The sequence below is a fragment of the Lissotriton vulgaris genome, chromosome 7 (assembly GCF_964263255.1).
Source record: "Lissotriton vulgaris chromosome 7, aLisVul1.2, whole genome shotgun sequence".
Lineage (NCBI taxonomy): Eukaryota > Metazoa > Chordata > Amphibia > Caudata > Salamandridae > Lissotriton > Lissotriton vulgaris.
Window position 1 is genome coordinate 346,667,700 of NC_141695.1, and position 23,579 is coordinate 346,691,278.

The window sequence follows — 23,579 nt, forward strand, 5'->3', positions numbered from 1 at the left end:
AGGAGTGACGGGGCCAGGAGAGGTGACGGGACAGGAGAAGTGACTGGGGCAGGAGAGGTGACGGGACAGGAGAAGTGACGGGACAGGAGAAGTGACGGGACAGGAGAAGTGACGGGGCAGGAGGAGTGACGGGGCAGGAGGAGTGACGGGGCAGGAGGAGTGACGGGGGCAGGAGGAGTGACGGGGCAGGAGGAGTGACGGGGGCAGGAGGAGTGACGGGGGCAGGAGGAGTGACGGGGGCAGGAGAGGTGACGGGGGCAGGAGAGGTGACGGGGGCAGGAGAGGTGACGGGGGCAGGAGAGGTGACGGGGGCAGGAGAGGTGACGGGGGCAGGAGAGGTGACGGGGGCAGGAGAGGTGACGGGGGCAGGAGAGGTGACGGGGGCAGGAGAGGTGACGGGGGCAGGAGAGGTGACGGGGGCAGGAGAGGTGACGGGGGCAGGAGAGGTGACGGGGGCAGGAGAGGTGACGGGGGCAGGAGAGGTGACGGGGGCAGGACTGTTCCCATTGGGAGCAGAATCTAGACTGATTTGCATATGGCTGGGTCCAAACTGGAATGGCATGGTGAGCAAAGAAACAATGGATTTAGGCCCAGATCTCTGTACTGGGGTGAATGTATGATATTGTTCTGCATTCAGTTGTTCTTTTTGCTATATGATTGAGCAGCTAGCTGGCGACATGAATATGAAGGAGCCTTTGTGGGTTTCCGTGAGTCTAGATTCTCCTGAAGAATCCCTTTCTCCTCTGAGCCCTGCTTAACACATGTGTACAAGAGGAGCCCTGTATTCATGACCTCAATGTTAGAGACAAAAAATAATCATGGATTTCTGAACATTGAGTAAAAGCATTAAGGTAACATGTTGTTCCTGCTTATATTTCACACGCTTTACATTAACCTGTATTCCCTATGACTGTTTGCTTTTTCCTGAATTAAACCTCAAACATGTTTATCCATTGTTTTAATTAAATAACGTTATAAGCTGTAACTGGTCAGTGAAATGCTAAACGTACTAAAAATTGGTATGTTTTGCTATTTCTAGCCATGCCCCTGACTCCGCCCACTGATTCAATCTTCGGTTATTCCCGCCCCCTGATTCTCCACCCACAGTTCCCCTACTTTTTTTCCCCCACTTCGACCACTGCTAGTGTGTGATGTCTATAAGAGCATGTAGAATCTTGGTATGCGGTGTATTTCATCGGTTACTTTGAAGAGCTCAAAAAGGATCTGGCTGAGCTGGTATTAACAAGTATCCTGTTGATTCACCTAAGTTTAAATCAAGGAGTGAACGTGCTCTTGTCTTAACAGCGGACAAGAATTGTTAAGCCGATGGGTCCTCTTTAATGTGTCTACAACTGAGTTGATAAGAAAAGAACCTTAATAGTGCCAGAGCTATTACACAGTTGCCTTAGCCACTGATGTACGGAAGGGGTGGTGTCCAGTCAATTCCATTCTCGCCAATCAGAGGAGAGCAGAATTTGGCAATAGTGCTTTCATTATGAGCGGAGCCCGGCAGCAGCCTAAGACCCAGTCGCACGGGTCACATGTCTGTCACTCCCAACCAGTTAATGTCTCGAAGTCGCTGTAAATGGAGCGGACAACCAAGTACAATGTAGCACTGCAAATTCTGTGCAGTGCGGTGTTTAACACTAGAACGAAAACAGAAAAAAAACTTAACCCTGCAGACTGTTTGGAGTTTGCTACCTGCGTATTGGGGTCTTACTATTCTGTGGCCCAAGTCTATCTGCATGTACTGTGCAGAAAGACAGCTCTACATTTATCGCTAGGACTACTTTGCTTACTAGTGGCTGTTACCCCTACTGATTGCGCTGAGCAGAATCATGCTGTCTATTTTCTCCGTTTACTCTGCATTACGCGTTACTACTGCGCTCCTTACCTGCGCTGGGGCTGCTGCCTCCGGGGCAGGTCCATACTCCATTGAGTCGTAGATGTCCCGGGCAGTGAAACTCGCTCCACTCAGAACTCCAGTGCTGGCGGCCATGGTAGCAGTTCAACTCTGCCTTGTGAATGTAACGGACCAGGAGTCCGCGACACTTGTCTTTCTTCTGTTTCCACTGAGCTGTCATCCTGCCTCAGTGGGAGGGGAATACGAGAGCTCCAGGGTTGAGCGGCAAGAAAGCCCAAACGATAAACTGGAGTCTTACTAAGAGCTGCTGTTAGGTCTGTTTAACAGTGTGTGTAAAGAAACATTCAAACGTACTAAATATTTTAGGAATTATTTCCTATTTTTGATACAGCCGTCACAGACTAAGCTCTCAAACAAAAATTATGAAATTAAAAAATAATTTCGTACCCATTCCATTTAAGGGGTGCTCGATGGTTAAGGTACATTTAATAGGTACTCATATAGTTCGTTTGCAATAATTTAACTCGTTATTTTAAATTGTGTTGTCTTTTTTTCATTCGTGACATGATGTTGTATTCAATTTGGATTCTTTTAATATGGCCGCCACTGAACACACTGGCTCAACGGTTCATCCCATTGAAATATTCTCCGCTTTCCCTTTATTTTTACTTACTTAGACATTTGATGTCTCTTTTCTATGTTGATTCCCGTTGCCAGGTGAAGGCAGGCGAGAGAAGCTCTGGTGTGTGGTGTGACTTGTGAGTATGAAACCGGGATTGTGAGGTGAGGCCAGGTGTAGGGTCTGCCAGACTCCGTTCTCTCCAGCCCTCAACTATTGATGATATGTGTATTAAAGTGTGAGATTGCAGAATTTAGAGCCTAATACCAAACGTTTACAATAGAAAAGATACCCACATAGTACTAAGCGGACGTTTATTTATTTAAAAAGTTTTATATAGCGCGAACATAACCTCTGGGGGGGTATCAAAGCGCTTTACAATTTAGCGATCATGAAAGGTACAGGAAGTAGTAACTCTAAACCAACAGATCAAATTACAATTTTAAAAGTCAAATAGGAAACACGGGTGAGGAGAGCATAGCCTAGAGTGCCTGGGAAGCGGGGGTCCCATGGCAGAAATGTGTTCATCGGTAGCACTTTAACTTGCTTTTCGGAAGATGCTGTTGAGGGATTTGGTCTGATTTGATGGGGTACGGGATTCCAGACTCTTGAGACGGTACCCAGAAAGCTCGATTGTACGTTTTTTTATATGGAATTTCTGTAGCTTCAGCAGTAAGGTGCTGGCACTTCTAGATGATCTAAAACCACCAGAGAGCTCAAGTTTTTGTGCATGGATATCGGGGTGTAGAATTGTAAGGATTTATTGGTCATGCAGGTAATCTTTAGTTGTATCCTTGCTTCATGTGGGAGGCTGTTTAGGGATTTCAGCGCGAAAGCAATATGGCTGTATCTTTTAGAAACTGAGATGAGCCTTGCAGCAGAGTTAAGAGAGGCCCGTAGTGGAGCCATTTTAGATCTAGGAAGGCTGCAGAGGGTTGCTCTTCCATAATCCAACTTGGAAATCACTAGAGCTTCCACAGTAGACTTGAAGTCACTGGGGGAAGGAAAGGTTTTATTTTCCTTAAGATGCTCATTTGGAAGTTAGCTCCTTTGGTGAGAGCACTGATGTGCTTCTGCATCTTCAAACTTTTTCTAGCATTATTCCCAGTGAGCTTGTGGAGTCAACGATGTGTGGTATGCAATTCTATGGCAGGACAGGAGGCTTCAGATTATGCTTTCTCCATTTCTTTACTACTAACAGCAGCCAATAAAAACACAGTAAAGAAACGAAAAAACTACAACTCCCATGAACCCTTAGGCCAACCATAGAGAGTGCATGCTATATAAGGAACCATAGAGGACAACACTTCCTCTTTCTTTGCTGCTTCGCAGCCAGTTAAGTGCTTTTGACTCTCATTGTTACATTGTATTGCATTGTTTATTTGATGTTTAATTGCATGCCGGTTTCGCTTTACCGTTTGTTGCGCAGTCGCGTTGTGCGTCGCGCTGTCACCGGCGTTTAATTTTCTGGTTTGTTTACTCGGTTCGGCTTTCGCCGCTTGTGTTGCTTTGAGAGCGCGTGTTCGCCTCTCTTGTATTTGCGGGCGCATTGTGCCCGCGTTGCTGTCTTTGTGGAGCGGGACCGGGGCTCGGGGAGTCGCGCGCGTGTCGCGCGCCGCTCCTCTTCCGGCAACAAGGCGAGTCACCGCGCATGCGCATTGGTGACATTTGTGACGCTCCGTTGTCAGGAGCTTCGGAACGCTGTGAGGCGGCGCGTTTACACTTTGCCTCGGCCCACTTTGCCTGCCGGAGAGCCCCTCTGACGCCCTCTTCCTCTCAGAAGGTTTTGGGCTGCATAATTTTTAGAGGCAGTGCCTAGGGTGTCTTTCTTGCGCAAGCTGGTCCCTCCACGCTTTATTCTGTTTTTCCTGGGTTGAGTTGTGACTCTGCCTGTATAGCTTGCGTGGGGCTGTCACCCCCCCTGTCGGAGTCACTTGATTGTGACCTTTTGCATTGCAATTATATTTGCTGTGGGCCTCTAGTTATACCTTGGTATTTCTAGTTTTTTGTTATTTTTCTGGTTTTTCACCAGTGCATTCCAGCGTCATGGCAGACTATGTTGATGCTGAGGAGTATTTTTATGAGGAGGAACAGGAGGACTCCTTTGAATTTGATTTAGTCGAGGCCCTTGACCAGGGCGTTCAGCAGTCTGTGAATACTGCGTTGGTCCGTGCCATTGGACCTCTGAAGCGTCATTTAGCTGAGTATGCTCAGCAACAGGGTTGGATTCCATCCTCTGCCTCTGCGCATTCTTCTAAGTCTCCTGGTAATCCTCATAGGTCTGATTTTGCTCGTTTGGCCAGGTCCTTGTCTGCTCCTGCTCCGGATACCGAGGATACCTCTTCCTCATCATCTTCTGGTCCCTCTCCGGCGAAGAAATCCCGAAAGGAGCATTTTGTGGACGCTTCTCCGCATCCACCAATCTTGACCTTTGAGCCCTCTGATATCGTCCACCCTAACTCCAAGGTTTGGTGCCCAGCCCCAGAAGTCGCAGATTATATTCAAGAGCATATCCGCGACTCTTTTGATCAGGAGGTGCGTGCTCGGTTGCGTTCTGAGTGCCCTCGTCCGGAGTTGGCGGACAAGTTAGCGGATACTCCGGAGGTCGATCCCACGATCTTGACCTATCTAAAGAAATTTAATAAGGATCCCAAGAAGGGTATCGACCGCTCTTGGCGACTGTGCCAGGACAAGTTACTAGATGTCCTTGGTCCTTTGACAAAAATCCTGGATCTGGCATACCAGGCCCAAGGGGAGGCGTCTGGCATTGATCCCGATGTCCTCCTTGGCTGGGCCCAAAGGGCAATCTGTCTTTTAGGGAACGCAAACTGTGCCCTTTCAACGGAACGTCGCCGTTCCATTTTAATCAAGATGGATCCGCGTTTGTCAGAGCTGGCTACTTCTGAATCCGGTGCTCTGGCTCAGGGTCTTTTGTTTGGACAACCGTTTTTGAAAGAACTGACTAAGTTTGTAGCGACTTTTAGTGGTCTGGACAAGGCGCAGTCTTCTTTGCGTAGGGCATTCCGCCCGGTTTTTGCCAAGGCCGGACGTTCAGGGGGACGTTCGTTCGGCCGAGGTTCTGGTCAACAACGTGGCCAGCAGTCCCAACAGGGTGGAGGCGGACAGCGCCAGCAGCAGCAGCAGTCCTATTCCGGATCCAAGTCCACCTTCTATCCCTCCCGGAAAGGTCGAGGCCAAGGCAACAAGGGAGGCTACGGAGGTAACCAGGGAGGACGACAGGATTACTCCTCTACAGGTGAGCCTGATTCCGTTCGACAGTGTTGTTTTGGGGGGCAGGATTCAGTGTTTTCTAGAGAATTGGCGCTCGATCTCCAGCGATGCATGGATATTGCAAACAGTTCAGGGGTACCACATCGAGTTTTACCATTCTCCTCTTCAGGGTCCCGTCCCTTCTCCCCTTGTTTTTTCCCAACGAGATCCCGAGGTGATCTCCAAAGAAATCGATTCCCTTCTTCTCAAAGGGGCCATAGTGCGAACGAACCGCCATCCACAGGGGTTCGTCAGCAATGTGTTTCTGGTGGAGAAGAAGGGGGGCGGGTCTCGCCTTGTACTCAACCTCAAAGAATTCAACAACGGGTGATTTATCGTCACTTCAAGATGGAGGGCATCCATCTTCTCAGGGATCTTCTACGCAAAGGCGACTGGATGGTTCGTCTGGATTTGAAGGACGCCTACTTGTCCATTCCCATCTATCCGCCTCATCGCCGTTTTCTGCAGTTCCAATGGCTGGGGAACTGGTTCGAATACAGGGTACTCCCGTTCGGTCTCTCCTCCGCCCCATGGTGCTTCACGAAGCTCCTGCGGCCGGTCATGGAATTCCTGCGTGCGCGGGGGGTGAGACTTATAGTGTATCTGGACGACATCCTTTTGATGGCTCAGTGTCCTCTACAACTGCGCTCCCATTTGTCTTGGACAGTCGATCTACTTCAGTCTCTCGGATTTCTAGTGAATCCGCAGAAATCTCATTTACTTCCCACTCAATCGATAGAGTTTCTGGGTTTCCTTGTGGATTCGGTGTCTTGCCAACTTCTTTTACCTGCTCTGAAGATCAGGTCTATCAAGAGGGAGTTGAAGTCACTGTTGTCTGCACCGAACGTATCGTTGCGGTCGATCGCTCGGATAGTCGGGCTGTTGGCTTCATCCATCCAGGCGATATTTCCGGGTCCTCTGCATTATCGGGCCTTGCAGCGCCTCAAAATCAGACATCTGCAGAAGGGTCTTCGGTATTCCGACCTGGTTCCTCTGTCCCAGGATGCGAAGTCGGAACTGTTGTGGTGGCTCCGACACATAGAGGCTTGGAACGGGAAGGCTCTCTTCGGCTCGACTCCGGATCTGGTTTTGGAATCGGATGCGAGTCTTTGGGGCTGGGGAGCCCGTTGCGGAGACTTGACGACGGGCGGCCGCTGGTCTCAGGACGAACTAGCCCTTCATATCAACTGCCTGGAGCTTCTGGCGGGGTCATTTGCGATCCGCAGTTTGGCTCCACAGGCCACCAGCTGTTGCATTTTGCTTCGCATGGACAACATCTCAGCGGTGCGCTATGTGAACAAATTGGGGGGGACTCGGTCGAAGTTGTTAGCGGAGATTGCGAAGGACTTCTGGCATTTCTGCCTACAGAGAAAGATCACTCTTATTGCAGAGTATCTTCCGGGTCGCCAAAATCAGGTGGCCGACTGGAATTCTCGCCATCTCCTGGACTTCAGCGACTGGCGTCTTCACCCTCGGGTCTTTCGCTCCCTGTCTCGCCTGTGGGGCCGTCCCTGGATCGATCTCTTCGCCTCTCGCCTCAATGCTCAGATACCCAGGTTTTACAGCTGGCGTCCGGATCCGGAGGCCATGGCCACGGATGCCTTTCTCCAGGTTTGGCCTCCACAGCTTTGCTATGCCTTTCCCCCGTTCGCAATGATTCCGCGAGTCTTGGCCAGGACGAAACAGTTTCTGTCGGAGATTGTTCTGATCACTCCTCTTTGGAGAGCTCAAGCTTGGTTTCCGGACCTTCTGGAAATGAGTTGCTCGACGCCATTTCTGCTTCCAGCGAGGTGGAACTTGCTGTTGGATCCCCTGCTCCACCCGCATCCCCTAGTTTTGTCGGGCCAGCTCCGTCTTGTAGCGTGGCGCCTCTCGGGGAACGCTGGAAAGTCCCTGGCTTATCTGGAGACGCTGAGAGATTCATCAGTGAAGCTTGGGCCCCCAACACGCGCAAACGTTATGCGTCAGCTTGGCGTAGGTGGTGTGATTGGTGTTCTGAACGGAACCTGGATCCCACTTCTGCAGATATCTCTCTAGTGGTTAATTTTCTTGCTTCTGTCGCTTCTGCTGGTTCTGCTTACAGGACCGTCAATTCTTTCCGTTCCGCTCTCTCGGCGGGCCATGCTTTGGTCGACGGTAAGCCTGTTGGGGAACACCCTCTCATCTCTGCATTGTTGCGTGGTGTGCGAATGGCTAAACCACCATGTCCGAAATATGTGGCTCTTTGGGACGTCTCTGTTGTGCTGCGTTTTCTGGAAGCTTGGCCTCCCAACGCTTCTCTGTCCCGTAAGCAATTGTCTGCAAAATTGACAATGCTTTTGTGCTTAGTGTCTTGTAAGCGTGTTTCGGATGTCCGGGCGTTGGACCTCGCTGGTCGTTCTTTTTCTCCGGAAGGGGTTACTTTTACGGTCTCCAGGCGTACCAAGACTAATCTGTCTACTGTCACTTATCCTGCGTTTCCTCATCACCCACAATTGTGTGTGGTTCGTTGCATAAAGGATTATGAGGTGAGTACTGCTCCTTTTCGTCAAGATATGTCTGGTCAGTTATTGATTGCTTTGTTAAAGCCTTTTAAGCCTGTGGCGTCAGCTACTCTTGCTCGTTGGGTACGCTGGCTTATGTCTGAGGCAGGCATTGATACCTCCATCTTTGGAGCTCACTCCGCGAGGGGTGCCATGGCCTCCAAGGCTTTTCATGTTGGTGTAAGTTTACATGACATTGTGAAAACTGCTGATTGGTCTTCTGATACAGTGTTTAAAACCTTTTATTTCAAACCCATTGTCGATATTGCGTCTGTTGTGGTGGAACAGCTTTGAACAAGCATAATCTGAAGCCTCCTGTCCTGCCATAGAATTAAAAATTTGCAAACATTCGTGACAAGAATTTTCAATTCTATTAAGGACACGGAGGCGAGGATTATCCCACCCATTGGTATTCTACTGCATTGTTCATGTGCATTTTGACTTTAATCTGAGATGCGTTGTTTGCATTGATATTTTTTCCCCACCCTATGTGATGCGACCTTCAAAGGTTTTGGGGATGTATATTACGACTCTGTTTTTGATTTCAGGTTCGGACCAGAAGTGATTTGTCATCTTGGTCTTTCCGGCACCGTTTCCACGACTTGGATCCTGGAGTTGCTGTGTTTCCCTGATGCACCTTCGGCGCTTGTGGAATGGTTGCCTATCTTTCCTGTTGGATTTCTTGCAGTTCAGCCTTCGGATTTTCCTTTCTGGATGGTTGGCGGTACTTTTCTTCAAATGACTTTAGACTTTTATGGTTCATGGACAAAGAAAGAGGAAGTGTTGTCCTCTATGGTTCCTTATATAGCATGCACTCTCTATGGTTGGCCTAAGGGTTCATGGGAGTTGTAGTTTTTTCGTTTCTTTACTGTGTTTTTATTGGCTGCTGTTAGTAGTAAAGAAATGGAGAAAGCATAATCCTCGCCTCCGTGTCCTTAATAGAATTGAAAATTCTTGTCACGAATGTTTGCAAATTTTTAATTAAGAGCTTATAAAAAAATGTCCCGAGCACCACCAAAGAAACAAGTACGAAGGTCTGTCACTATTACGTGTCCGTTCAGGTAGGTTCAGCAGAAGTCAGCAAAAGATACACGTAGACAGATGGTTGGTTCTATTAATTTTTATTTCAAATGACCCGTTAATGACAGCTTGCATGTGTTTCGTCATATTCAATGACTTTTTCAAGGCTTGCACATAGTCCGTCATGAAGAGCCATCAAATGCTAGCTTACATTCAATCCCAATAGTAGCACTCACAGTTTATGAAACTGCAAAGGGAAGCAACTCTCAGACCCAACAGAGGGTCGTGTGAAGTCTGAAGTATGGTAGGTGTACAGGTGGTGGGGACCTTGATAAGTCACGAGCACCAAGTGTAACAAGACTACAATTGCCTCAATAGCGTATGTCTCCAGTCGTAGAACCTACCTGAACAGACCCGCTAGAGTGACAGACCTTTGTACTGTCATCTTTGGTGGTGCTCTGGACATTTTTTGAATTAGTTTGTATAGATGGGCCTTCCCCCGTACATGACATTATAGGTATGACATAGTGTCTCTTTCTTCATTGATTCAGAAAAGGGGGGGGGGGTTATTGACCACTCTTACCCAGTCCAAAGATCAGGGCTTGATCCATCACCGTTATTTAGCTCACTGCACCATCCCAGCTCGGAACCTGGCTATATGCAAATCAGTCGGTCCCTGGCCCAGTGCATCATGGGAACAGGGCAGACTAAACTACCAAGCCAATTCTTCACCAGAAAGGAGACAAGCTTCCGGGGACCGGTTTCTGGCATTTCAGCCGTCGTCGGCCCGGCTTGCTTGGATCCTGATGGTGCAGTGAGCAAGGGACTCATGTCTGAGTATACCCTGCTTGTTTCCTTCCCAGTGTAAGAATTGGCTTGGTAGTTTGGTTTGCCCTGTTCCCATCATGCACTGGGACAGGAACAGACTAATTTACATATAGCCAGGTTCTGAGCTGGGATGGTGCAGTGAGCTAAAAAACGGTGTTGGATCTAGCCCTGATCTCTTGACTGGGTGAGAGTATTCTGCTTAATTCAGAAACTCTGTCCATCACCTCCCCTTGTTGTTAAATATCTGTCTTCATGAGCACACCTACTCTACATGTGATAATTATACTCTCCTGAAATTGTGTATGTGCTGGTATCTTTCGTTTAGCAGTGTCATCCTGTCTGTTTGTATAGCAATTAAGAACTGTTAGTTGATTCATCCATTCTTTTATGGCTGGTGACTGTTTGGGTCGGGCGATCAGGAGGATTTACGTTTTAAGACCAATTAATTTAAGGTGATTGAGGGTCAGCCAATTTTGGGTTTTCTGTATGGTTGTGTTGAGGGACCTGAAATCCTCAGAAAGTCAAGTCAAGTCAGAAAATTTATATAGCGCACTACATACCCAGAGGGTTTCAAGGCGCTTAGGAAGGGGAGGAGGATTACTTGTCGAATATCCACGTTTTAAGTTGCTTTCTGAATGCTAGGTGGTTCTGGGTAAGGCGAAGGTCAGCAGGGAGTGAGTTCCATGTTTTGGCAGCCAGGTATGAGAAGGATCTGCCTCCCATGGTGGTCTTATTGATGCGAGGTACAGTGGCGAGGGCTTGGCTGGAAGAGCGTAGTTGGCGGGGGGGTGTAGAAGGACAGTCGTGAGTTGAGGCATTCTGGTCCGATGTCGTAGAGTGATTTGTGTGCGTGGGTTAGCAGTCGGAAAGTGATTCTCTTATTGACGGGTAGCCAGTGGAGGTCTTTCAGGTGACCAGAGATATGTTCGTTGCGCGGGATGTCTAATATGATCCTGGCTGAGGCGTTTTGGATTCGTTGGAGTTTCTTCTGGAGTTTAGCGGTAGTACCTGCGTAGAGGGTGTTTCCGTAGTCCAGTCGGCTCGTGACCAGAGCGTGGGTGACTGTTTTTCTGGTTTCGGTGGGGATCCAGCGAAATGTTTTTTTGAGCATGCGAAGAACGTTGAAGCAGGATGAGGAGACGGCGTTGACTTGTCTGTTCATTGAGAGTGAAGAATATCCAGGATGACGCCTAGGTTCCGTGCGTGGTCTGTCGGGATGGGTGCTTTTCCAAGGGCTTCCGGCCACCAAGAGTCGTCCCATGCAGAGGGGGATGTACCTAAGATGAGGACTTATGTTTTGTCTGAGTTAAGTTTCAGACGGCTTTGTTTCATCCATTCGGCAACTTCTTTCATTCCTTCGTGTAGGTTAGTTTTGGCGGCGCTGGGGTCATTGGTGAGAGAAAGGATTAGTTGAGTGTCATCCGCGTAAGAGATGATGTTGAGGTTGTGTTGGTGGGCGATGGCCGCGAGGGGGCTCATGTATACGTTGAAGAGGGTGGGGCTGAGTGAGGATCCTTGTGGTACTCCACAGATGACTTCAGTGGCCTCGGACTTGAATGGTGGAAGGCGGACTCTCTGGGTTCTTCCGGTGAGGAACGAGGTGATCCATTCAAGTGCTTTTCCTTGTATTCCGATGTTATTGAGGCGTTGTAAAAGGGTGCTGTGGCAGACTGTGTCGAATGCTGCAGAGAGGTCGAGGAGGATGAGGGCGACTGTGTCTCCATTGTCCAGTAGAGTTCGAATGTCGTCTGTTGCTGCGATGAGGGCGGTCTCAGTGCTGTGTTTTGCTCGGAAGCCAGATTGTGAGGAGTCGAGTGATTTGTTGGCTTCGAGGAAAGCGGCGAGTTGGTTGTTGACAGCTTTCTCGATGACTTTGGCCGGGAATGGAAGGAGCGAAATGGGGCGGTAATTTTTGAGTTCGGTGGGGTCCGCTGTGGGTTTTTTCAGAAGGGCGGTGAGTTCGGCGTGTTTCCAGTCTTCCGGGAAGGTGGCGGAGTTGAAGGAGCAGTTGATGACGTCTCGGAGGTGCGGTGCTATGATGGAGTCTGCTTTGTTGAAGATGTGGTGAGGACATGGGTCTGTGGGGGATCCTGAGTGGATGGAATTCATCAGGCGGATTGTGTCCTCAGTGGAGATTGGGTTCCAGTCGTTGAGGGTGTTCACGGGGGGAGAATGTTCAGCAAATGGTTGGGTGGGTTGGTCTCCGGGTTGGTTGTCGAAGCTGTTGTGGATGTCTGCAATCTTGTTGTGGAAGAATGAGGCTAGGGAGTCGCAGAGGGCTTGAGAGGGGGTGATGTCGTTGGAGTTGGCCGAGGGATTGGAAAATTCCTTGACGATGTTGAAAAGTTCCTTGCTGTTGTGGGCGTTGTCAAGTCGATCCTTGAATGCTGCTTTCTTGGCCTTTCGGATTAGTTGGTGGTGAGTGCGGGAGGCGTTTTTGAAGGCATCCTTGGTGCTAGTGGTTGGGTATTTTTTCCAGGCCTTTTCAAGGGAGCGGCAGAGTTTCTTGGACTTCTTAAGATCATCGTTGAACCATGAGGCCTTCTTGCTGCCAGGTTTGCTTTGACGTTTTTTCAGTGGTGCTAAGGTGTCGGCGGTGTTGGATAACCATAGGGTGAGGTTGGCGGCGGCTTGGTTTGGGTTAGAAGACTGAGCTGGGGTGTTGAGAAGGAGCGATGCGGAGATCTGGTCGGTGGTGATTTTGTTCCAGTTTCTTTGCAGAGTTGGTTGGAGGTGGTTGGTGGGTTTTGGCTTGTTGTAGGTGAAGTGAACGCAGCTGTGGTCAGTCCAGAGGAGATCCGTAGTGTGGCTGAAGGAGACATGATTGCTGGAGGTGAAGATGGGGTCGAGTGTGTGACCTGCGATGTGGGTGGGGGAAGTGACTAGTTGTTTAAGTCCGAGGTTGGCGAGGTTGTCCAAGAGGGTGGTGGTGTTGCGGTCGTTGATCTTTTCAAAGTGAAAGTTGAGGTCTCCCAGAAGGATGTAGTCTTTGGAGGGGAGCGCGTGTGGAGTGATGAAGTCCGTGATGTCTTCACTGAATTTTGCGCGGGGGCCTGGTGGTCTGTAGAGGAGGGTGCCTCTGAGTGTGGTCTTGGGGTCGATGTGGATTTGGAAGTGAAGGTGCTCAGAGTTGGCGAGGTTGGCGTCAGAGCTGGTTGAGATGCGGATTGATTTCTTATGGACGATAGCGATTCCTCCTCCTGTGTGGCCGGAACGATCCTTGCGTGTGATCTTATAGTCTTCAGGGATGGCAATGGTGATGTCTGGGGCGGAGGAAGCGTTCATCCATGTTTCTGTTAGGAAGGCGACGTCTGGAGAGATGGTGTCTAGTAGATTCCATAGGTCAATGGCGTGTCTGTGGACCGAGCGGGTGTTGAGAAGGATGCATTGTAGGTGGTTGGGGTCGGGAGTCTGTGGAGCGGTCGTAGCGGAGTAGTTGTCGGTGCCGCTGAATTTGCAGGAGTAGCAGGAGAAAGGTCCATGGGTGTGTCCAGGAGCGGCTTGGACGCAGTTTGGGGCGCGACCGGAGTTAAGGGCAAGGAGGGTTGCGGCATCGTAGGTAATGCGGGAGGGCTGGGAGGGACGGGGGCCAGGGGGTTTGGCGCTGGGCGCGGTCCAGGCGCGGACGGGCGTAGACGGGCTTACCTTTGGCGCACCTTCCGCGCGGGTTGGGCGCGGACGCTGCGCGTGGACGCTGCGCGCGGGAGCTACTGTCATATATGGATAGTGGAGAGGGAGGGGCGAGGGCGGCTCAGCTGGGAGGCGGGGCGGGCTAAGTGGGAGGACAACAACAACAAAATGGAGGGCTCTTGGGGGAATACACTTTAAAGATCAGGAAAGTCGCGCAGGCAATTTCAACAATGAAACAAGCAAAGCGGTATACAAAGCGCACAGCAGGCAATTCAATTCACACAGTTCTCAGCAAGAAGCGCTATACAACGATACCGGAGCCAAAGGGAGCGACCACTCAGCTGGGAAGCGTCGAGTGAGTCACAGCGCTTCCAGGTAACGGAGCGCTGATGTAGTCTGTGGGAGGGCGGCTCAGCTGGAGACTCAGGGAAGGAGACTTTCAGATGCAGATGGATATCATCGGCATACATGTGATAGTGGATGTTGGGTAGTTTCAAAATTTCAGTTAAAGGCACCATGAACAAGTTGAAGAGAGTGGGTGGGAGTGTGGACCCCTGTGCTACTCCTCTAGTGACCGGTGAGGGATTGGACAGAGACTAGTTCACCTTGAATCTTTGAGTTCTGTTGTGTAGACATGAGGTGAAACAATTTAGGATGGGCCCTGAAACCTTTGCAAGGTTTCTTGTGCTTTTATTTGTTTGCCATATTGTGCCCAAGTTCTTCCCATAGCCACCAAGTTTCAGGTTTTTGTTTTTTTCAGGTTAGAGAATATTGTGTTCGGTGATTTTGTAGACTAACTTGCAGAGTTAAAAGTAACGCTATAAGCCACCGAAAGGAACATATATGTATTTAGAAATACAGTTGCTTGAAAACCACATAGCTTTGTTGGCTTCCTCAGCATATGTGACTTGAAGTCCAGTAACAGGCACCTGGCAGCTGAGCGTTTACGAAACTTGATATGTTAGATTGCAGCTCATGTACAATCTGTACAGTACAAACCATGGAATCTCTTGGAACCCAGGACAAAAGTAGTTGTGCATACTAAATGGCTGTGGAGCAGGGGTGCGGGCGGACTGAAATAACAGGCGGGGAGGCCGGATATAGTGTGCTATGATCAGTGGCTTTATTGAATGTCCAGGACAAATGTCTCTCCGGGTCGGAGTAAGATGAGTAAATCGCAGGTAAATGTTCAGGGCTCGGTAACAGGGATGATGGTCTGGCGTGGCGGGCTCGTCTGAAGGGTTCTTCTGCTGGGCCGATGTCGTCTGTTCCACAGGTGGGCACTGGTACTCCTCGGAGGTATAGAAGGGAGAGACGTGTTCAGGGCAGTTAGTCCTGGGCAAAAGGACCTCTGAGTACTTCCGCCTACACTAGGGAGTGAGGGAATCGAAAACCGACCGTGAGGAGGGGACGGTAAGGGAGGTTGGGCAAAGGCAGGCAAGAGGGAGTGTGAAGAGGGTGTTGCGTGTGTCGGGGCTACGGTGCTCGGGTCTTCTCTATAGTGCAGGTGATTAAATATGATATACAGTGGTTTTGTGCTCGTGAGGGTATTTTTACACTATTTACAGTTAACTAGGGGAAACACGGAGAAAAGATAAATAGTACTCACGTGCCCCGCCGTAACTCTCATCCGAGTTGCGGCCGCTCTCCAGCCACCTCCTGAGGACGCCACCAGTCTTCTGTCAGACGTCCTCCTCTTCGTCCTCGTTTCGGTTCTTCTGCTCCGCTCTGCTCGCCGTCAATGGTTCTTCGCTTGCCTCTGTCTCCTGCCACGAGTCCGCTGCTTGGAAACCTTTTCCTTCCTTGCTGGCGGCTTTTCTGTGTTCCGGGCAGGGTTCCGGAAGAGCACTTCGGATGTCGTTTCCGGTTCCTCAAGGGTCGCCTCACTTCCGGGGTCACGGGAGTTCGCTTCCTGTCTTCCGCTTTCGGTTGACGCCGCCGGGTCCTGTAGGGGAAGAGAGAGAGAAGGAGCCCTGGGTGTTAGGGACGCTGTACGACCGGTCCCGGAGGTCAAGGGCCCCTTGCTCGGACACCACCCCGGGGAGGTAAGGGCCGCTTCTGCTTCACAATGGCATATAAGATATCTTAGTGGGATATCGGGAAGATATATCCACAATCAGTCTAAACACTGCATCTCCAAAGTAATGTGAAACAGTATACTGCATGTAAAAGCTGATTGGAAGTCTGCCCCTCCTAAACCCTACAGCAATGCTCACAGTAGAATGATTAATATAGAAAGTGCTAGCTTTGTTTTGCTTCCACTATGCAGCATGCTTTCAGTTGGACTGCTAAGCGTTGTGCGAGACAAATGTCAGATCCTGCATGGATGTAGTAACTACATTAATATGCGTTAGTTCAACGTGAGATGCATGGTACTTGCCATGGCTGTTAACGTAACAGGCTTAAACTGTTTGATCATTCTGAGGTGGCATGGTTCTCTTTCAGAAGAACATTGCTTTTGAAGTGAAAATTATGTATAAATTGTGTTTAGAACTGCACTGTGCTTGATTTGCCACTTGTCCTTTATCTGCATACCAAACCAGTGGAATTACGCAAAATGTTGGGTCACCCCTTCAATCACAAGACCCCTGCAGAATGTGGTGAGGGGTCCCCAGTCTCCCATATCTCACAGATATTCCTTGGTTTAGTGCTGAATGGTACCCCCCTGATGGGATGAATGAAAGGGTAAACATTAAGCCCTTGTACCCTGCACCAGTGCTTTAAATGGGCCTGTATTGTCAGGTACTGAGTACCTGCACCTTTTTATTTTGAGAGGGAGATTAACTACAATTCTCATCAAAGTTACAATACTTTTAACTGAAGAGTACCGGCACTTCTCTTTTTTTTTTTAAACAATCTTTATTGCAGATTTTTGTGAACTATACATTTGGCCCAACCCCCCACCCACCGCCCCCCCAGGAGACCATGTGGTAATTATACAATCAAACATAAGTAGATACAAATTACAGCTCAATAATTTGTTTAGGATATATGTACAGATGTAGAAACAAAAAGAAAAAAGAGAAGAGAGGAGTACATAAACGGGAAAGGAGAGAAGAAGACAATTTTATATAATATCAACATATTCCGGTTTCGAATGTCTCCGATTATTCCCCTTAATTATTCTCTTCTATCCAGTCAAGTAGGGGACCCCAAATCTTCATTCCTCTTCTACGAGTATTATACCCTTTGTTTCTATAGATAGCAACTTCAATGCTACATGTTGCCAGCAGTCTGGCCCTCCACTGTATATATGACGGTATTGGATCAAGCCAGGCTGACGCAATACACAGACGAAGCACCACCATCGCGACAAAAATTAACCCCTGAATCTGTTTTGGCCTTTCATTGTTTGACACCCCCAGCATGATTTCTGATGTTGTGATGTTTACCTCGTAATGTGCTATCTCTGTGAGAAAGCTTGATATTTCAGCTATTAGATTAGTTAGCGAGTCACAGGAGGCAAACATGTGAATGGCATCTGCCGCTAGGAATGAGCAGCATGGACAAGTTGTGCCTTTCCCAGTTCCCCACTTAGCTATTTTAGATGGGGTATAATGCAATGAAAAATAGGTCTTATAATGTTGTGCTTGAAGCCTTATGGGCATGAGGCATGAAAGTGACATTTCATATGAATATGCCAAACTTTGGTTAGATAATCCAAGTTTGGTCTGCCATGCTATTATATGTTTGTTCATGTCATCTGGTAACAATATATTCATAGCCCCATAGATTTCACTAATTTTTGAGGGCGTTTCCCTATATAAGTTACCTATGAAAGAACACAGTTGAAATTTGATCCGGCCACCCCCTTTCTTCAATAAAAAATCTCTCACTTGAAGAAATTTAAAAAAATCCCTATTAGGAATATTGAATTCTAACTTAAATTCGGCAAATGATTCAAATCCATTAGTCGAGAAAAAACAGCCAAGATGGGTAATCCCCAGATCATTCCATTTCTTTATATAATTGTCGTGGAAGATCTCAGGAAGATCTGAGTTCTGATTTACGGGAGTGTAATAGGAATAGCGACCTATTCCTAGTAGTTTTTTAACATTCCCCCAGACTTTGCTTACATTATTGATAGTCTTAAATTTGACTTTTTTGAAATGCCCGTCATTAACATGTCGCCATAGGCATCCAGCGGCCCCTTCCCCCAAAATAAGTTCTTGTGGTGTTAATATATTGCCGCTGCCTCGGTTACCAGTTATAAGACTCCGGCTATACCTTAATACTGTGGCCCAGTAGTATAACTTGAAGTTGGGGAGAGCCCAACCTCCACGTTCTCTTGAATTAGTGAGCCACCGCAATGCCCTGCGCGGTCGATTATATCCCCATACAAATCTAGAAAACAATGTATCTATATGTTTAAATACCTGTGGGGAAAATTCTAAACAAATAGCCTGAAAAAAATACAGAAACTTAGGTAAAAACAACATCTTAATTACGTTAGTTCGACCACCAATAGTTAGATGGAGATTTTTCAGTCTGGTCAGTTCTTTCTTGGTGCGTTGTATAAGTGGATCTATATTGATGCTGACAATGCACTCTATAGCAGCACAGATGCTGACCCCCAGATATGTCGCCTTTTCAGTTACTCTAAAGTCATTCATCATAATCTTGTTATTCAACACAATCTGTGTCTTACTAGCATTCAGTTTATACCCAGAGGCTTCACCAAAGAGTAGTGCTTCTGTTTCTATCACACTTATAGCATTTATAGGGTCCCCTGTAACAATGGCGATGTCATCAGCATATCCTAAGCATTTTGTATCCATATCTCGTACTAGGATAGGAGGAATTAGTGCATTATTTTCCAACCTCCGGATAAATGTATCTATATAGATAGCGAATAGGAGGGGTGAGCAAGGGCACCCTTGTCTAGTCCCCCTAGTAATAGTGACATTTTCTGACAGGATCCCGTTGATCAAGAAACTGGCTCTAGGGTTTACATACAACTGTTTAATAGCAGTTATACATTTTTCACCAATACCACAGTTTGCCATTGCCGCCCACAGGAACTTCCAGGAGACCCTATCAAACGCCTTTTCTGCATCTAGCAGGATGAGTGCCATAGGGTCTCCTGTAGTTCCCGTGTAGTCAAAGAGAGAAATAACTCTTTGTACATGGTTGATAGTAGACCTTCCTGGTATAAACCGTGTTGCCTCTCAGAGACTATTTTATGAATCAGAGGTGCCAGTCGTGATGCTAATAATTTAGAATAAATTTTGGAGTCCCCGTTTATCAGGGTAATTGGTCGATAAGATCCCATTTCCTGTTGGTTTTTATTTTTTTTAGGAAAAACTACTATTTTCGCTGATGACCAGGACCTCGGTGGGTTCCCCCCTTGCCCAATGGATTGAAAAAGTTCTAAAACAATCCCCCTGATTTGTGGCGCAAATTTTACATAAAATTCTGTGGGTATTCCATCCAAACCCGTTGCCTTACCATTAGGCATGGAATTCACTGATAATAGAATTTCTTCCCACTGTATGGGACCATCTAGTACATCTTGATCATCTGTATTCAACTGATCTTTAGTAGTTAGACCCAAATACAAATCGGGTTTGCGTCCCACATTATCGGTTTCATGATATAAGTTCTGATAGAACTTCTGGAAAGCAGTTCTAATATCAGAAGGTTCTACTATCAGGCCTGCTACCGGATCTCAGTAAAAATCAGCTACTCTGGTTTAGGTAACTGTACTTAGATTTTTCCATTTCAAATGCTGTCATGCACCGTTTCTGGATGTACCCTTTCTGAATGTACCCTTGTATTGTTGCTCCTCTGTACCCTATCTGGTCCTAAAAGAACTGCTGTTGCCTCCACAATGTTTGCTCAGTGATGTTCTAAGTGTTTTTGGGGTATTTTTACAATCCTATAGTTGTTTTCTTATTTAACTGTTTTCTTTACGGGGCTGTATTTTCTTTTTAGGAGTTTTGGTATTTGTATGAGTTAGAGCGTGAGTACAAGAACCAACTACATTAGGGGACTGTGGCATGCGCTGCTAGGGAATGTGGAATGAAGGGGTGGCGGCCGCCAGTGTAGAACAGAGAATGTGTGGGGGTAGGGGGAATGGAGTTCTAAGAAGGGTAGTTGAGGATTGTATCTGGTCATGTAAACTGCGCCACTCTTCTCGTCCAGTATCTGCTTAATAAACCACTTTGGACCTCCCTTATCCTGTGTGGAATCTATTACTCTAACATTGGCAACGAGATGGAGGAAGTTGAAGGTTGTAGAGCGGCACATATCCAGATCAGCACTTATTGGATCTGTGGGGTGACAGAGCCATGCAGAAGGTGTTGTGCTTCTGTCACCATGGTTGGTTGGCGTCTGTGGTGGAATCGGCACATTTGGGCCTCAATAAGTGAGTCCGTGAGTAAACTGGGCTGCGCAGGTGCTGGTGACGCATAACGAAGCGCACATCATTTCGCCGGCCAATTTTGGTTTTGCTGATATACGTGGATCAACTGTGATACGCGCATCATAATAGAAATAGTCGACTTCCATCAACATCAGTGTTACACTTTAGAGCATGCAGGTCATCCGTGATTTACACACCTTTAAGCAAGTTGTGGCTTTCAACGCTTATTATTCTGAATGGATCAGCGTTGATTCACACACCTTTAATTGAGCTGTGAGATTTTAGAGCGTGCAGGGCAGCAGTGATTTGCACATCTTCAGGCAAGTTGTGCATTCCAACGCTAATTGTTCTGAGTGGATCAGCGTTGATTCACACACCTTTAATTGAACTTGCAATTCAAATACATTGAACTATCACATATACTGTGATCTTCACAGTTAATGTGGGGGCATTTTGGTGGTTACGATATTGTTCTGTTCTTTGCAATTTTACAGCTCTGCATAGCTAATATTTTACTACACATGGCTTCAAACCTCGACCATATTTCTTGCCTGAACCAGGGGAACCACCAATACAATGGGAGTTATGGGTAGACTTATTTGAGGCCTATGTGGAAGTTCCTTAAGAAGATGAATGCTCTCCGGGAAGATATTTATCTTTATTAAAACCTAGATTGGGAGCGGTTGGCCTTAGAGAATTTAAGAATTTACTATCTATAGATGATCCGGATGAGGGGCATGTATACCCTATTGCAAAAAAACAATTGCAAGAGCGGTATGGTAGGAAGATAAATGGGGTTTTAGAAAGGTTCACATTTTATTCTATAGTTCAATGGGAAGATGACTCTATTGATCAATTTGTGGCAGCCCTCAGAGGGCTAGTGGTTACGTGTAAGTTTGAGCACATGTCATGCGATCAGGTATCGATAGAACAACTATTGATGAAAACCCAGTCAAGGAAGATATGAGAGAAACTATGGTCTTGTAGCGAAGTAAACCTAAAGGATGTCCAGGAGCATACAAGTATCGAAGGAATGTATTCAGACTGTACGGAGAGGTTCTAGCAGTAGCAATGTAGAAGCTGGTAATGCTATTACAATGTCTAAGGCAGGGGTCTCCAACCTTCTCTGGTGTACGAGCTACTTCTGATCCATGAAAATTATTGCGAGCTACTAAAGGCCAAGCAACTTGTGCCCAGCTTCATTGACAAGGGATAAACAGATACCCATTTAGTGTCTGTAATAGACAATATGAAACCAGAGAGCCTGGTATTAGTCCTGGCTTTCCTCTTCAACAAACTGCGTACTCCTGACCTCTGCCATGATAAGCTAAGAAACTACAATCATAAGAAATCATATGAATGTGCAGTGCTGTTCAAATATGCTATCATACTAAAAACCCTTACCTACACATCAGTCTCTGACACCTTTTCACCCACCACACTACTACATTCCATAACTAGGTAGTGGAACCTTGGTGGTCATCACGTACAACATGGAACACTTCCCACATAGGCTCACAAAATAAAGACAACACCTTTCCCACCACATACCCTACATGGGTTTGCTTGCAGGGTAGTAAGCATTATAAACAAATGTTGCAATACAATTATTTTATTAGATCATACCTCCTTTTTTGGTCACACCTGAGCTAGCGCAAGCGCCGGTCTGGCGAGAAATTTAGTGAGTGTACTTTCAGAAATCCGACTACAAGCTTTTGCTTGTGACCTAAAGCTTGCGGTTTCTCACGCCGGCACGCGCACAGCCGCCATCTGCCTTTCCTATATCTTGCTCATCAAGCGTCATGCGCCATCTGGCCTTCCTCATCATGGCTCATTAGTGAGCGATCAGTTTCACTTTCGCGGCTGTGCAGCCGCGTCACTTTCACGGCCACGCAGCTCAATCACTGTCTGTACCATTGAGGATTTACCCGAGGCTTGCAGGGCTTTATTCTACGGCACACACACAAGTACTTGACCAGCTTTTCTGCTTACTGTGACAATGTTTTCATTGCCTTGTGCAGTGCTATTGTTCTCTGTGCTGGTGCTGTTCTGTTTGCCCTTGTTTCCTAATTTGAACAATTGAAGTAATATGCTCGCACTGCACGGTGTTGAATTGTTACCACTTCTTCACTCGATTTGCCCTTTGCCGCCCGTTTTTATATGCCCTCTATGCCTGCTTTCTTGTCTGTGGAAGCCCCACTCGTTCGCCATGGCTGTCCCTGGGCTTTTTTCTCCTCTGTACTTCCTCTGCTCACCATAGAGCTTATTTCAGTGCGTTTCTTTGTGTTTTTTTGACTCTGCATATCCAGGAGCTTGAATTACATTGGTGACTCCTATGTTGTAATGATATGTATATCTGTGTCATCTCCGCCCATATAGAGCCCGGCACCCCTGGCCTGCCACCTCCAGCCCCGCTCCTGCCCAGCCCCTGACATCTCTCCCCACTCTCAGTATGGATGGCGATGGCCTCACATCCCGGGCAGGTGAGGCCCTGCGCCTCCCAGTGCCTCCAGCAGCCGTGTCCACCAGTGCTGCTGCCAGCAGAAGTGCATTCCACCGCCATGTCGCAGCAGCCCCTTCCAGCCGTGCCTCCAGCTCCCGTCCTGCAGCCCCTTCCACCCTGGGATCCATCAGCTCCTGAGCAGCAATCCAAGGAACTGTCTCTGTGCAGTAAGAGATAGCTCAGGGGCATGCGCGCTCTCTCCTTCCCCTTCTCTGTTTCTCGCTCTGATTATTTCTCTCTCTATTCCCCTTCGCTGCCCTCCCTTCCTCTATCTCTCGTTCATCCACCCTCGTTCTATTTCTCGCACCTCATTTTTGTTGTTTTTCTTTCGTTATTCATTTAATTTTCTATATCCCTATCTCTTTCTTCACTCTGCTTCTTTTTATTTTTTTCAATTTATATTTGACAAAAAAAATCTGTTTCTATTTCAACAGCTCTGTCTATTTCCAACTCTCTCCCTTTCTATATTCTTTTAAACCAAAGAACAGACCCACCGTCTTTCTCATTCCATTATTCATCTCCAATCACCGTCTATCCTTTTTTAGGTCTCGCTGGCGTTGCAGCGCAAAGCGCTGCCGCCAACGAGACTAATAGTCACCTTGCTAGCTCCCAAGGGAGTCAGAGCTGTGCACGAGCCGCTCCAGCCCTGGGCACGAGCCGACTCAGGTCTGTGAACGCCAACGTGCACGCTCACGGCGTCACGCTCCTGCCCTCCGGCGTCTCTTCCGAGGCGCGCTCCAGGCCGTCTTGATTTGCGTGTGCGTGCTCCAGCATTTCTGTGTCCAAGGAGGTAGACGGCATGTGGTAAGTGAGGGCCGGGGTGGGGGGATTTGTTTGCTTATTTATTGTGGCATTGCAGCTTCGAAAGTACGATTTCAATCTGCAGCTATCTTCCTTGCTTTTGTTCTCACTCCCGCAAGATTTTACCACACTTTCACGGCCGTGTCTCTTTCCCACAT

The 23,579-nt window shown here is 47.7% G+C and overlaps 2 protein-coding genes across 3 annotated transcripts in view; one reads left to right on the plus strand and one right to left on the minus strand.

The window, feature by feature from the left end:
* The window catches only part of ALDH16A1 (aldehyde dehydrogenase 16 family member A1), a 728,744-nt gene extending 726,664 nt beyond the window's left edge, over positions 1-2,080 (minus strand). The window contains exon 1 of the mRNA XM_086930227.1: positions 1,895-2,080. Within this exon, the coding sequence (XP_086786353.1) occupies positions 1,895-1,999 (105 nt within the window). The 5' untranslated portion in view covers positions 2,000-2,080. The remainder of the gene's footprint in view (positions 1-1,894) is intronic.
* Positions 2,081-2,490: 410 nt separating this feature from the next.
* PIH1D1 (PIH1 domain containing 1) overlaps positions 2,491-23,579 on the plus strand; it is a 159,601-nt gene continuing 138,512 nt past the window's right edge. The window contains exon 1 of one of the 2 annotated variants that reach the window (XM_086930228.1): positions 2,491-2,622. The gene's annotated coding sequence lies outside the window, so the exon portion shown is untranslated. Of the gene's footprint in view, positions 2,648-23,579 lie in introns of both variants that reach the window. The other variant, XM_086930229.1, reaches the window with a different exon arrangement.